At 46.1% G+C, this 15,246-nt stretch overlaps 1 protein-coding gene across 1 annotated transcript in view; it reads right to left on the bottom strand.

The window, feature by feature from the left end:
- LOC109933920 (nesprin-1-like) overlaps positions 1-15,246 on the bottom strand; it is a 197,004-nt gene that overhangs the window by 87,134 nt on the left and 94,624 nt on the right. Inside the window, exons 35-40 of the mRNA XM_048600919.1 lie at positions 14,014-14,164; positions 10,040-10,198; positions 8,627-8,809; positions 6,872-6,973; positions 4,901-5,104; positions 4,605-4,812 (exon numbers count right to left, since the gene is read on the bottom strand). Of these exons, the coding sequence (XP_048456876.1) occupies positions 4,605-4,812; positions 4,901-5,104; positions 6,872-6,973; positions 8,627-8,809; positions 10,040-10,198; positions 14,014-14,164 (1,007 nt within the window). The remainder of the gene's footprint in view (positions 1-4,604; positions 4,813-4,900; positions 5,105-6,871; positions 6,974-8,626; positions 8,810-10,039; positions 10,199-14,013; positions 14,165-15,246) is intronic.

The raw sequence follows: 15,246 nt of genomic DNA, 5'->3' as shown, positions 1-15,246 counted from the left end.
AAGGAGAGGAACAAACAGTAACACTGAGGGAGTGGAACAAATAGTAAAACTGAGGGAGAGGAACAATCAGTAACACTGAGGGAGAGGAACAAACAGTAACACTGAGGAAGAGGAACAAACAGTAACACTGAGGGAGAGGAACAAACAGTAACACTGAGGAAGAGGAACAAACAGTAACATTGAGGAAGAGGAACAAACAGTAACACTGAGGAAGTGGAACAAACAGTTACACTGATGGAGTGGAACAAAGAGTAACACTGAGGAAGAGGGGTAAACAGTAACACTGAGCGAGGAACAAACAGTCACACTGAGGTAGAGGAACAAATAGTAATGCTGAGGCAGAGGAACAAACAGTAACACTGAGAGAGAGGATGCTAATGCTAATACTGAGGGCGAGTAACAAAAAGTTACACTGCGGCTGAGTAACAAAGGGGGACAGTAACAAACAGAAAAACTGAGAGCAACAAAAAGTAACACTGAGAGGCAGTAACAAAAAGTAACATTGAGGTGAGTAACACTGCGGGAGAGAGTAACAAGTCAAAAGGCATTGTCATCAAATCCAACTCTGTGCAGTATTGAGGGAATGCTGCATTGTCCAAGGTGCTGAATTTTTGCCTGAGACATTAATCCATGGTCATGCCTGCCCATTCAAGTGGGGGCAAAAGATCAGAGGGAATTACTTAAAGAATTACACAGCAGCTTTTCCTTATGCCCCGATCCTGCAATCAACATTACCAAAATTAACAAATCTGATCATAATCACATTGCTCTCAATGTGAGTTTATTGTGTGTAAATTGGCTGCTATAGTTCCTACATCACAGGAGTAAGTACACTTCAAAAGCATTCAACTTTGCACACCCTTGTGTAAGGACTCAAAACCATAGAGGTTTATAGCATAGAAGGAGGCCATTCATGCCATGGTGTTAATGCTAGCTCCTTGCTAAAGCAAACCCAAACTAATCCTAGTGTCCCATCCTTTCTGCACTGAACAAAGTGTTTTGGATGGGAAATGCATTGAATTTTATGAAAAGCTTTTATAATAGCTGCATGTCATGGAAAATACGTTCAATAGAACTGTCAGTGACCAAGATTAATTAACCATGAGTATGGCTCTGCAACGATCTGATTGGCTCATGTTCTCAAACCTGAATGGGTGACATTGACAAAAGAAAGAAATTGCAATTGGATTGTCAAAATTTGACAATCTGAATATCACGTGGACAATTTTGAGTAATGTAGGTTCTTTCTGGTGCATTCAGCAAAGATTACAGAAAGACCAATTAGGACTTGGACCTGGTTCAATCAGGAACAAGAAGTGAAAGACTGGTGGCAGCCGATTCAATACTAACTTTCTAAAGGGAGTTGGGTTTTTTTTAATAAAAGGAATAAAATGCAAAGCAATAGGAACAAAAGTAGGGGAGTGAAACTGGGAAGACAGCTCCACCAAAGAACCAACACAGGAGTTGGAGTAACTGGGCAACACGGTGTCTCAGTGGTTAGCCCTGCTGCTACACAGCGCCAGGACCCGGGTTCAATTCCACCATTGAGTGACTGTCCGTGTGGAGTTTGCACCTTCTCCTCGTGTCTGTGTGGGTTTACTCCAGGTGCTCCGGTTTCCTCCCACAGTTCAAAGATGTGCAGGCTAGCTGAATTGGCCATGCTAAATTGCCCATAGTGTTCAGGGATGTGTAGATTAAGTGGGTTATGGGGGGATGGGTCTGGGTGGGATGCTTTGAGGCTCGGTGTGGACTTGTTCGGCCGACGGGCCTGTTTCCACAGTGTAGGGATTCTATGATCTAACTCCACACAGGCCAGTATCCCGTTACCAAGTCTCGCTTTATTTACGCGTGGAGTGTCCTTGACACTGGTCCAGCTCCCTCAGAGTCAGCTCTCATAGTGAACAGAACCTCTGACACTCCTGTTTTTATCTGTCAGCCAGGGCTCACTGATTAGACCAGGTTAACAGCTCCAATCAGGGAACTCATATTCCATGAGGTCCACCTGGCTGACTTCATATCAATCACTACGTCTCTCCCTGTCTAAGTTCAGGGGTGTAGGCCTGTTTTTTCTCTTGTAGCCTCTCCTGGGGCTTTTTGGCAGTGGGTCCAGATCCTCCAACTCAGCTTCGGATACGGGCAACGCGTACCAGACCATATCCCGCCTCTTGCACCTGGAGCCATTCCTGTGGTTCCCACACCAAGCTGCGTCCCCTGAAGTAAACTGTCTCTCACTTAGAGGAGTCTTGTGTCTGTCATTGATATTCCTGATGCCGTTTCACCGCCACCACCAACCCCACCCACCACCCTCCCACCCCACACCCCACACAGGTCAAGGAAGGTCAAATTTAACTTGGTGCGGAGCCTTCTCTCCATTAGCAACTCTGCTGGAGCTGTGCTTGTAGTTGCATGAGGAGTGGTCCTATAATCAAATAGGAACTGGGACAGTTTGGTATCGATTGAAGCTATAGGCCATTTCTTTAAGCCTGCCTTCAACGTTTGGACTGATCTTTTTGCCAGACCATTGGAAAATGGATGGTATGGAGCAGTCCTTATATGCTAAATGCCATTTGACTTGAGGAAACATTCAAATTCCCTGCTGGTAAATGATGGCCCGTTGTCTATGACCAATGCTTCCAGTAACCCATGTGTTGCAAAAGATGCTCACAGGGTTTCCGTCGCCATCCCCGTGTTTGACAAATGAACTTTGTGCACTTTGAACGGACATCCACAATGACCATGAACATTGAGCCCATGAAAGGACCTGCACAGTCGATGTGTAACTGAGTCCAGGGTTTACCCGGCCATTCTCATGAATGTGGGGGAGCTGTTGGTGGTTTTTTTAAATCCTTTTAATCCAAGAAGTAGCGTTTAAGGAAGTGAAGAAACAGCATCATAGTCTAAAGTGTTGGCCTACTATGATCCCGAGTGAGAAGTGGTGCTGCCATGCGATGCTTCCCTGTAACGTATTGGGGTAGTGTTGGCTCACAGATGGCCCAATGGAGAGGAATGCCTGATGGCATATGCTTCATAGACTTTGGCTGATGCAGAGCGCAAATACGCTCAGATGGAGAAGGAAGGTTTGTCTGTCTCCAGTCCTGGCCACAGACATAATCCTGGCCACAGACATAACTTCTTGCCAACATCTTCATTTTTGGAAACCCCTGAATGACCCTGGTGGGGGTCAGCCAGTATCTGGTGGTGACCATTGCTCGGGACAATCACTCTCACTCCCCATAACAAAATACCATCCTCTAGTGTGATTTGGTCTCATCGGGGTCTAGAAAGGTTTCAATTCTGGTTTGTGATGGCCCTTCTGTTTCCCCCATCACCACCGGCTGTTTCAGTTTTGCCAGGACAGGATCTTTTGCATCCACAGTCTGATTTAGCAGTGGTGACTAGAAGGGTGCCCAGAAAGTTTAAAACCATCACAGACTCTTCCAGGGACGGCACACCCACTGGTGTATCTGCCAGCAGGAGACGGCTCAAGGCATCCGCATTTGCCACTCGACCTCCTAGACAGTGTTCCAACTTGTAATTGTATGCACTTAGGTTAAGAGCCCACCGCTGTACTCGACCTGAAGCTATGGACGGCACTGTGTCTTCTTTAAGTAGCCCTACCAGGGATTTGTGGTCTGTTACTATTACAAATTTACATCCATAAAGATATTGGTGGAACTTCCTCACACCAAAGATGGCCGCCAAACCTTCCTTCTCCATCTGAGCGTATTTGCGCTGTGCACCAGCCAAAGTCTATGAAGTATATGTCATCAGGCATTCCTCTCCATTGGGCCATCTGTGAGCCAACACTACCCCAATACATTACAGGGAAGCATCGCATGGCAGCACCACCTCTCACTTAGGATCATAGTAGGCCAACACTTTAGACTATGATACCATTTCTTCACTTCCCTAAACGCTACTTCTTGGCTACGAGACCATTCCGAAGGCTGACCCTTTTTCAGTAGCAGGTGTAAGGGTGCTAGGACGGAGGCCAGGTTATCTATGAACTTTCTGTAATAGTTCACCGACCCAAGTAAAGAATAATCTCTGGTACAGATGTGGGAGCTGGGCATCTTTGATCACCGTCACTTTACCTCCCAACGGGGGTAACCCAGTTTTGTCAACTCTGTATCCCACTCTCATTGCCACTGAAATAACTCCACAGAGGCCGGTATCCCATCACCAATTCACCCTTTATTTACACAAGCATAGTACTTGATACTGGTCTGGCTCCCTCAGAGTCAGCTCTCAGAATGAACAGAGCCTCTGACACTCCTGTTTATCTCTGTCAGCCTGGACTCCCTGATTGGACCAGGTTAACAGCACCAATCAGGGAGCTCATATTCTATAATGTCCACCTGGCTGACCTCATTCCAATCACTGCAGGACTGATTGACGAAATGGCCACCTTCTGGACTGAATCATCCTCTACGATTCTATCACTTGAAGGGAAATCTTGAGAAATTGATGAGGAATAAAGGAATCGAACCCCTAGAGAGGGTGAAGTGAATAAGGGTAAACACCAGCAGAGACCAGTTGGGCCAAATGGCCTATTTCTGCGCCACATGTTCCGTGTAATACACTGAATGGAGATTTCTGCTCACCATTAAATTGCTCCTCCAGTGCGTCCTGGAGCCTGGCTTGTGTTTTGGAGGAGAGCTGGTTGACATTTTCGTACTGTTTGATCAGCTCGGTGAGTGTGCTGCCCAAGCCCTCCAGCTCTGTCGAGTGGTACTTGCGGTAGAAGCTGTTCAGATTCTCTCGGGCCCTGTCGATGCTGCTCTGCTGGTTAACCAGCTCCAGGTCCAGTTCCTGGAACAAGCAAACAAGATCATCGGCTTGACAGTGTCTGGAATGCGACCACGTTTCCCCCACAACCACCTCCTAATCTCTACTGTACCTTCACTCTCCTCAGGTCCTCAGTATTGTGGCCCTCAGCACAGGCGGATAGCGATCGCTCCACCGTGTGTAACCAGTCACTGAGGTTCTCGATGTACTTCTCCATCTGGCTCTTCTGGGTATTAAAATCTTTCAGCGTCTCTCTGGCTGCCTCAGACACCTCCTGAGCATGCTCCAGCTTCTTGCGTGATTCGGCTTCCACTGCCTGTCGGTATAGGACCATGATTAACTGGAATCTTCAGGAAAACATAGCATCAAAAGGAAGGAAGAGCCTTTCCATCCCATCTCCCCTCATTCACCCCACTTGTTTCCATGTCCCCCAATACTCCGGTCTCCCTTACGAGAGATCCCAGTCTTAACAGTTCCTACTGCACCCAGCATCTTTCTGAGAAAGACAGATCCAGTTTCCATCTGCTTTGTGTGAAGAGGTGCTCCGACATTACAACAGCGACTGCACTTCATTGGCTGTAAAGTGCTTTGGGATGTCCCAGGCGCTACATGAATGTAGATCTTTCAGTCTCTTTCCTGACTTCACCCCTGGGTGGTGAAACTCCTATTTTGAATCATGCCTTTACATTTTCCTCCATCGAACCGAAAAATAACACTGCCGTTTCTATTGACCACAATTTATGGAATGTCAGTTTGAGCCGAGGGAAGGGGTTAGGGTACAGGTGTAAAGATTATGGGTGAAATCTTGTAGAAGATGAGGGGCCTCAAGAACACAAGGTCAGTCGTAGCAGAAAATGGAAATTAAGCAATGGATTAGGCTCAGATACCAATGGGATGTGTGAGTGACGAGATGGGACAAGGCCAGAAATGAACACATTACAGGGTCACAAAAGGTTCTGGTAGTATCAAATAAAGTAGCTGGGAAGTGGTTGAAATGGTAAGATAATTTATCACCAAGAAGGAGAAGGAATGCAGTGAGGGTGAGTGATGGCGGAGGGTCTGTCAGGGTAAAGGACAAGAAGAAGGCCTCAGACCAGATTGAAAGATGCAGTAACAAGAGACTTCCAGGCTACGGGATTGTGTAAGAAATGGGTTATTGACAGGAGGAGATGGTGAAGGGTGATCAACGCACATTGTGATGACCCCAAATAAGAGAAGCAGAAAGAAAAAGAAACAGCTGAGGGGAGGCGATGGCCCAGTGGTATTATCGTTGGACAGTTAATCCAGATAATATTCTTGGGGAACTGGGTTCAAATCCCACCATGGTGGAAATTGAATTCAATAAATATCTGGAATTTAAAAATCTAATGATGACCATAAATCTACTGTCAATTGTCAGGAAAAATCCATCTGGTTCACTAACATCCTTTAGGGAAGGAAACTGCCATCCTTACCTGGTATGGCCTACATGTGACTCCAGACCCACAGCAATGTGGTTGACTCTCAACTGCCCTCTGGGCCATTAGGGATAGTCAATAAATGCTGCCTAGCCAGCATCATCCCGTGAACAATAAAAGGGGAAAAAAAGATTTTTTTGTGTGTGTGGGGAGCTCTATTCCACAGGCCATTGCAAACATGAAGGGAAATTAAAGTTAAACAAGGACAACACAGTATTTGGACAGAATTATGCCCATGGTTTCCATCTGGTTGAAGAAAAAATTGGTGTGTTCTCTCACTGCTGCTGGAGACCCTCGTACAATAGCTCAAGCTACCCTGCCTGGGGTCCTCTCTCACCAGCGCCACCTGCTGCTAGAGTTTCCATTACAGCTGCTTGAACCAAATCTCCTACTGTCAGACACGCTGACTGCTGAGAATAATACAACCTGACTAGAACTGTGAATGTTATAGAATTACCGGCTCCACATGAAGCAGGACCCAGTAAACACACCAAACAGCTTTCAAATTCCTCCTTGATTGCTCAATTCAATGAGCCAAGGCAAGGAAACTTAAGACTCAGCAGTGCAGTTGGTTCATAGAACACAGGCAAAAACAGGACGGAAACGTGTGGAAAGCTTTTGTTTACCTGCAGTACAGGTGGTGGTTCCTGACATTTGGATATCTCTGTCAGCTCGCAGACTTTAGAATGCAGGGTCTTGAGTTTCTCCCCTTTAGCTTTGATGTTAGACTGCAAGTCAATAACAAAATGAGAGCATCAGTGGATGAATGGTCACATCAGGTCAATGGAAAATTCAACGTAGTTTGAGTTGAAATGTTCTTTAAAGGATACTAAACAGAAGAAGGAAAATGCAGTTGAATTAATGGATTTTAAAAAGGGCTGAGTTCAGGGAGATGCAAACTCAGTTCAAAGCAGGTCATAAGACACAGACAGAAGGAAACTGTTCACATTTCAGTCTGAATCAATCCTGACAATCAACTCAGGGGCACATAGCGTTGATTTATTAGGGAATTTAAACACGGGTCTTACAGATCAGCGAAGGATGATTCCAATCTATCCACGAGTCATATGGGACAAACAATATTAGCATGAAGAAGAAAACTTGGAGATGTAATGACAGAACTTAAGAGGGACAACCAAATGTCTGAGAACATATTTCCTCTTGTCGAAAACCAGCAGCCATAAACATAAAACAGTCATTAATAAATCCAAAGAGGAAAACAGGAGACTCTACTAAGTGACAGCTGAGAATATGGAACTTGCTACCACACGGAATAACGGGGCACAGTGGCTCAGTGGTTAGCACTGCTGCCTCACAGCGCCAGGGACCTGCGTTCGATTCCAGCCTTAGTTGTCTGTGCCGAGTTTGCACATTCTCCCTGCATCTGCATGGGCTTCCTCTGAGTGCTCCAGTTTCCTCCCATGGTCCAACCTGTGTGGGTTAGGTGGATTGGCCGTGCTAAATTGCTCACAGTGTCCATAGGGATATGCAGGCTAGGTGTGTTAGCCATGGGAAATGCAGGGTTACAGGGATAGGGTAAGGGAGTGAGTCTGGGTAGGATGCTGTTTGGAGGATTGGTACAGACTCGATGGGCCAAATGGCCTGCTTCCACACTGTAGGGATTCTGAGTAGATGAAGTGAACGAAGAAGAAAGCAAGAACAGTCTATGCTAATGGGATTTCATGAAGTAGGATGTGAGGGAGCTCATGTTGAACCTAAAGACTAGCATGGAGTTGTTGGCCCAAATGGCCTGTATTTGCATTGTAAAATTCTATGTCATTCCAAAACAGTTTCAGCACTGTGGGCAAGAAAAGGGCTAAAGCTCCTGCCAGCCATAACAGTTCCTATCAAAGTCCTGGAGTTTGGGTGTTATAAAGCAGGCTGCTATGATGCAGAACATCATGCTACTGTGTGATATTCTGAGCAGAAAACAAGCTCAACTCAACTGTATGCTTAAGGCACTTCAAGGGTGTTGATAGGTCCTGACCTATCTTAAACTCAAACTCTTGTCACTGTCAAAGGGGTCCCGATGACAGGCATAGCACATCCCTGACTCAGAAGGATGTTTCCTTTAAGCTGCAAGTTAAAGTCTTGGACAACATGTGGATCTCAGTTGCCAAAAGAGTATGCATAGAGCACATAACAGCCAATATTAACTGACAGGTGAAGCAAAGGAGAGTTAAGTACTAATTGTAAGGGCTGCCATTTTTGTTTTGTGCACTGGCCACACAATAGAAGGAGCCATTTGGCAGACCAACTCCCAGTCATATTTCAAATCTTAAACACAGTTACTAGAAGGTATCACCTTCACTTCTCAGTTTAAGGGGGCATTTGTTATGGGGTCTTCATCAGCTTGGGTTCCTGTTCCCCTTGTCACTAACCTGCAACTCCAGCAGTCTCCCTTCCATTCTCTGGCTGTCACTCAAGTTGCCCACCATTTCATTGAGTTCAGAGACAGAACTTTTGGACCAGGTGTCAATCTCATCGCTGGTGTTGAGCACATCCTCCCACAGAGCGAGACTCTTACTTAGCCTCTCAATGTTGTCGTCGAGTCGCTCAGAAACCTGTTGGTGGAGAATGTGCACGCACAGTCATTAATGAAAACAGCCACTCCAAACACAGAGGAGTCTTCCAGCTCAATCGTCTTCTCATACGCACAATCTAATCAGCTGAGAAGCAACTGCGAGTCTCTCAAAGATAACACAGTGTGGAGCTGGAGGAACACAGCAGGTCATGCAGCATCAGAGAAGCAGGAAAGTTGATGTTTCGGGTCGGGACCCTTCTGTCATCTCTGACTCCAGCATCGGCAGTTCTTACTATCTCTGTGAGTCTCTCAATATGGGTTTGACAATGTGCAGTTTTCCAGCAGTTCAGAGAACTTCGGACAAGCACCAAAAGAATCTCACTGTGTCATTTCAGCACTATCTCCTTTGTCCCTGTGCAATATTAACTGGTGGGATGATATGTGCCTTTAAGAGGGATATGTTCTGCCTGTTTCTCTTGAAGAGAGGTGTTGTAAACCTGGCGCTGAGGTGTCTGCTCCATGTAAAGCAGAGTAAATAGCTTTGTGGTTTTTAACATAGACAAAAGAGGCATGAGTGGGTGGAGTCAGGCTCACACAGACCCAGGAATTTAGGTTTTGCTTTCAGCTGTTGAAGTTGGGGTTCTGGGGTTGAAGCTGTTGGATACAGCTCACTCTCTGCTACTGCAAAAAGCTTGAGTTCTCTCTCTGCTGCTACATTGATTCTGTCAGTATTCCCTCTCCTGGACTGGAGAAGGTAGCAAGTGAGGGAAATCAACTTGGCTGAATTTGCCTTTGCCAAGAGCGTGTTTATAGGATGTTGTTATACAGTTGATGAGCAGTAGTTAAATAATATATTATTTTGTTAAGTATTTGGATACAGTTAAAGATATGCCATTTCTTTTTTTTTTGTTTGCATTTTAACTGTGGGGTCAGAATACAGTGTGTTTTGCCTAAAGCCTAGTAGTTTGAACTATCTAATCACTTCTGGAACACAGCACCTTACACTTGTCTCTAAGCATAAGATAAACTTTTGGGTCTAGGCTAACTCCTTGATATGGTGTGAGGGGGTTCAGTCTGGTCCACAACACTGGCAGCTCACAAATAGGAAGAGGTCTCAGGTTCAGGACATCCCATTCCATCTACGTTCTTCAGCAGCCCAGTGACTGAGGGAGCAGTAAGAAACCTTCTGGCCACAAAGGTTCCGTATTCCTTTCCATTCAAATGGAACACTGAAGGGCCCCAAAACAACATAATCATGGATTGCGCTTACATCTAGCCACTGGTCCAAGACACTGTCCAGATCTTGTTTGAAAGGCACGGGGTCACAGCCATGAATCTTCTTCAATTCACCCAACAGTTGCTTGGCTTTCGAGGTGAATTCATCCAGTTGTTCCTGAGTTCTGTTTAACTCAGACTTCACCACTTCATGCTGGACAACAGAGAGTGAGAGAGAGAATCAGAGAGACGGGCATTTGATCCCGAACAATACCTTCCACACGGGGATTCTCCACTGCAAGATCGGAAGGGTGTCCACAGCTACAGAACAAACATGGAACATGGCAAAAGTTCAAGGTTCAAGCCATGACCAATGCTGGCAACACATTGCAGGGTTATTTCCAATAATCTAGAGTGAGCATGGAGTGGAGCAGCTGAAATTTTGTTAGTCGGGTAAATGCATCATCAAATATTAACAAAATGATTCACAAAATGCAGAACTTTGTAAGCCCTTCAGTGCAAACATGTGTCACTTGCACTTAGGTTCCAACTTTTTGAAAAATCCACACCATCATCCATCATGACAAGCTGAGTCAAGGCTTCACTCATAGCTCATTTTATTCACGTTTAATCAATGCATTATCCCCATAAACAGTCTATGGTAGCAGCGTAGAATGGGAAGGGGGACAATTTGTTGTAGTGGAGCTCCCCAGGGGCCAGTACTGGGATCCGTGCATTTCCTGATTTATATAAATTATCTCGCTCTGAGTGTGCAGGGGATAATTTCAATGTTTTCGCAGATGACACAGAACTTGGGAGACTTGTAAACTGTGAGGAGCACAGCATAGATTTTCAAAAAGGACAATGGCACATTGGTGAAGAGGGCAGATAGGTAGCAGGTGAAGTTTAACACAGAGAAGTGTGAGGTGATACACTGTGGTACAAAGAACATGGAAAGACAGTATAAAATATAAGGTACTATTCTAATGCGTGAGCAGGCTGTACTTGTATAGAAATCACTAAAGGTGGCAGAACAGATGGAGAAAGCTCTTCATAAAGTGTATAGAAGTCTCGGCTTCATAAATAGTGGCATAGAATACAAAAACAAGGAGGTGATGGTGAACCTATATGACACACTGGTTAGACTCAACTGGAGGACTATGTAGAATTCTGGGCACCACACTTTAGGAATGATGTGAACTCAGAAGAGGTCTACGAGAATGATTCCAGCAATGAGACACCTCAGTTGTAAGGATAGATTCGAGAAGTTGGGACCGCTCACCCTGGAGAGGGAAAGGCTGAGGGGAGATTGTATAAGCTTTTTGGAATCATGAAGGGACCGGACAGAGCAGATAGGGAGAAACTATTCGCCACTCACAAAGGATTGGGTGCAATTTAGCAAAGGAATCAGATGTAAGGTGAGAAACATTTTGACACAGTGAGTGGTCAGGGTATGGAGTGCACTACCTGGAAATGTTTGGAGGCAAGTTCAGTGGAGGCAAGTCAAGAGGACATTGGATAATATTTTAAATAGAAATAACAAACAGGCAGACAGGGAAAAGGCTCTAAATCAAATTCTCAGGGAGCTGGTACGGACACTGTGGACCGAATGGTCTCATTGTAATGATCTGTGAAAAGCCCCGTTTTACTGTGTAGACTGTAATCTGGTGGATCAGATTACTATCCCCCTCACCAGTTACAGACAAGGGCAAGCGAATAGTGCCCAGTCTCTGGTCATCTTAAAGGGAATCTGCACAGAGTCATATTGCTGTGATTTGTAACCAAAGGAACTGGAGGCCTGAGAGGTGATAGTTTTGGTATTGCAGGTATTAGTGGTGGACCTGGGCAGGACAATGTTTCCAAGGCTTCCAGCTGATGGGTACAGGTTGCCAGGGAGATCAATCCTCAGTGTCTGACTCCTGAGGACCTGGGAGCAGGGCCACGAGGTCAGCTGACCTCACATGGGTGCTGAAGGTGGTCGGGAGGGCATCATCACATGACCTCCCAATTTGCTCAATCCACCACACCCCCAGCATTCAGTTGGCAACACACCCCAAGGCTCACACCTAATGCCCAACAACTTCACCCCACTCTCAAACGCTTAGTCAGTGCTGCACATCTCATTGGCGGCACTCACCATCCCAAATACCTCTGCTGTTCAGTTATGTGGCCTCATCAAACACAGCAATACACCAAGACTAACATCCTGCAATTCTCTCCCGGTGGATGGAAATGAAGGGAGGGGAGCAGAGCTGGCGGGCACAATGCATCACCTGAATCCTGAGGTGGCAATGGATCACAGCATCATGAGACTGGTTGCAATGCAGCCCGCATCAGCTGGCACTGCTGAGGCTTTTGGGGGTGATGGCATGTTCCTTCCTCTACTCCCTTCCTCAACTCCCAACCCTCCCCAACCCTGAGATCTGGGTTGGTGGGACAAGCTGCCAATGGTCTTCCCCTCACACTAAGCTTGCTGTCCTGAATTTTGACCATCTCTGAAACACCCAAGAACTGCCACCTGGCCAACGACAGAGACCTCAGGAGGAGACGTACAAGCAATGGCATCTCAATGACAAAGAGGCTCTCCTGTGTGACCAGCCCAGGTACCAGTCCTGCATTAACTTCGCAGGCTCATTTACAGGTAGGGTCAGCACATGGCGAGTCAACAAGGCCCAAAGTAAGCCCTCTCCATTGAACGAGATCGCTGCATGAGGAGCTGAATATGGCAACATAGAAGGGAGCACGGAAGGGAATGTACACTGAGATGCTGCCAACATTGGCTTACCTACCAGGTGGTCTGCTGTCACCCTTGGGGAGTGTGGAAGAGCCTAGTTCTGAGCTGGCAGAAGTGATCCTGCAGACATTTTCCAATCTGTAGCCTCTGCTCCTTCTCTGTGCTGTGCTGCTGGGGTAAGGTAGTGGCAGTGATCATTCCTCTGCCCCTTTATGTTACATCAGGATTCAGCCACCTCAAGCATAGGCTGCACCAGGAGCAAGAGGGTGGTCAGCACAAGCCTTCACACGGTGGCTCAGTGATTAGCACTACTGTCTCACAGTGCCAGGGACCTGGGTTCAATTCCACCCTCAGGCAACTGTCTGTGTGGAGTTTGCACATTCTCCCTCTGTCTGTGTGGATTTCCTCCGGGTGCTCCAGTTTCCTCCCACAGTCCAAAGATGTGCAGGGTAGGTGGGCTGGCCGTGGGAAATTGCCCCATAGTGTGTGGGGATGTGCAGGCTAAGTGGGTTAGCTGTGGTAAATGCAGGGTTACAGAGACAGAGTAGGAGGCTGGGATATCTTTGGAGTGCCAAATGGCCTATTTCCACACAGTAGGGATTCTATGATTCCAACAGTGTACAAGGTTTACATAGTATCCCAGAAAACAAAGTGCACTCTAGATGCAGAAACATAGGAAACAGGAGTAGACCCTTCAAGTTTGCTCAGCCATTCAATATGATTGTGGCTACTCATCCCATTCAGTACCCTGTCCCTGCTTTCTCTACTTTTTAGCCCCAAAAGAACTCTCTCTATCTCCTTCTTGTAAACATTCAAGTTTTACCCTCGATTGCTTTCTGTGGAAGAGAATTCCACAGGCTCACCACTCTCTTAGTGAAGACATTTCTCCTCATCTCAGTCCTAAACGGCCTTACCCATACACTTAGACAGTGACCCCCCCAGTTCTCGATCCTCAATTAGAACAGAGATCAAATCCTGGTGATGGACGATGTGCAAAGTGTGCGTTAACCAAGGAAGCCCAATAGCCTCATTATGGCGCACAAGAGGAAGAAGGAAAGAGAGAGGCAGAGACACTCCTGAAGGACACATCACACTGTATCTCCCCCACCATCACATAGTATCATGGAGACTGCCATGGTCTGGAACAATTAGTTAATGGATGGGAAATGATGGATAGGGAAATATCTACAAATTATTACTTGAATTTGTAACTGGGTGATGACATTAGGATTCTGTTAAAATGCAGGGCTCCTACAAACAGAAGCTGATGGTTAACGGGTGTTGGCAGCACATACCCTGGACAGTGTCCTCCTTAAGTCTTCTTGATCCAATAAACTCGATTTGATCACGGCCACCGCTTCAAAATTTTCAATCACTTTGAGGAGAGAGGCCTTGGAGCTGTGGCAGTCCCTCATGAGGCCCATCAGGAAGGAGGCCTGATTTTGACTGCAATGAAGGAAGAGTGAATCAGTGTGACCTGTAGCTGGATGTGAAGGTGAACCTATTTCATACAGATATTCCATCAAAACTCACTGACTAAACTTTTGCAATAATCTCGAGGTATAAATTTTCACATGTTCCACTGCAGTAACATTAGGGGTAACCACAGAAACCAAACAATCAATCTGGCAATCTCCCTCAGCAGATTATCCCCTTTAGAAAATTCTGTTCCATAGTTTGGGGCACGTTCTTGCAGCCTGTAAGCATTACTTATCATTGTTGTGAACCTTTCCAAGGCGGAGCTAGTGGTGTCATAGTAATGTCACTGGATTAATAGGGCTAATGTGGAAATATGGGTTCAAGTCTCACCATGGCAGCTGGTGGAATTTAAAACCATTTAGAAGTCTCAGTAATGACATCATGAAGCTGATATTTGGGGTGGCACGGTGGCTCAATGGTTAACACTGCTGCCTCACAGGGCCAGGGACCTGGGTTCAATTCCAGCCTCAGGCAACTGTCTGTGTAGAGTTTGCACATTCTCCCCATGACTGCGTGGGTTTCATCCACATGCTCCGGTTTCCTCCCATAGACTAAAAGATGTGCAGGTTAGGGTGGATTGGCTATGCTAAATTGCCTCTAGTGTCCAGGGATGCACAGGCCAGGGGGGTTAACCATGGGAAATGCAGGGATAGGGTGGAGGGGGGTGTGCACCTGGGTAGGACACTCTTCAGAGGGTTGGTGTGGACCCAACAGGCTGAATGGCATGCTTCCATTATATAGGGACTCTATGATTCCCATTCAATTTTGCTATGTCAACTGTCACAAGTGGACTTGCAAACTGTCGCCACTAGATGGCATACTGCAAGCAGCTACTGAAGTCTTCCAATTCTTGTCACCAGCTTGTGCACTTAAAACAAAAACTACATTCATCAAACAATCCTGGGCAACAACAGAACGTTGGTTCCCTTGCTGCATCAGTAATCCAGAACTACTGGAGATCCACACCAGCCTGAGAATCTGAATTTGAAGTAACAAAAACTTATCAATGAACCTACATCTAGGAAATGAATAAAGAAAACATAGATCTG

This window comes from Rhincodon typus, chromosome 9, assembly GCF_021869965.1.
Source record: "Rhincodon typus isolate 14 chromosome 9, sRhiTyp1.1, whole genome shotgun sequence".
In the NCBI taxonomy this organism is placed as follows: Eukaryota; Metazoa; Chordata; class Chondrichthyes; order Orectolobiformes; family Rhincodontidae; genus Rhincodon; species Rhincodon typus.
Note: the sequence above shows the minus strand (reverse complement) of the source record. Positions and strands in the feature narration are given on the sequence as shown.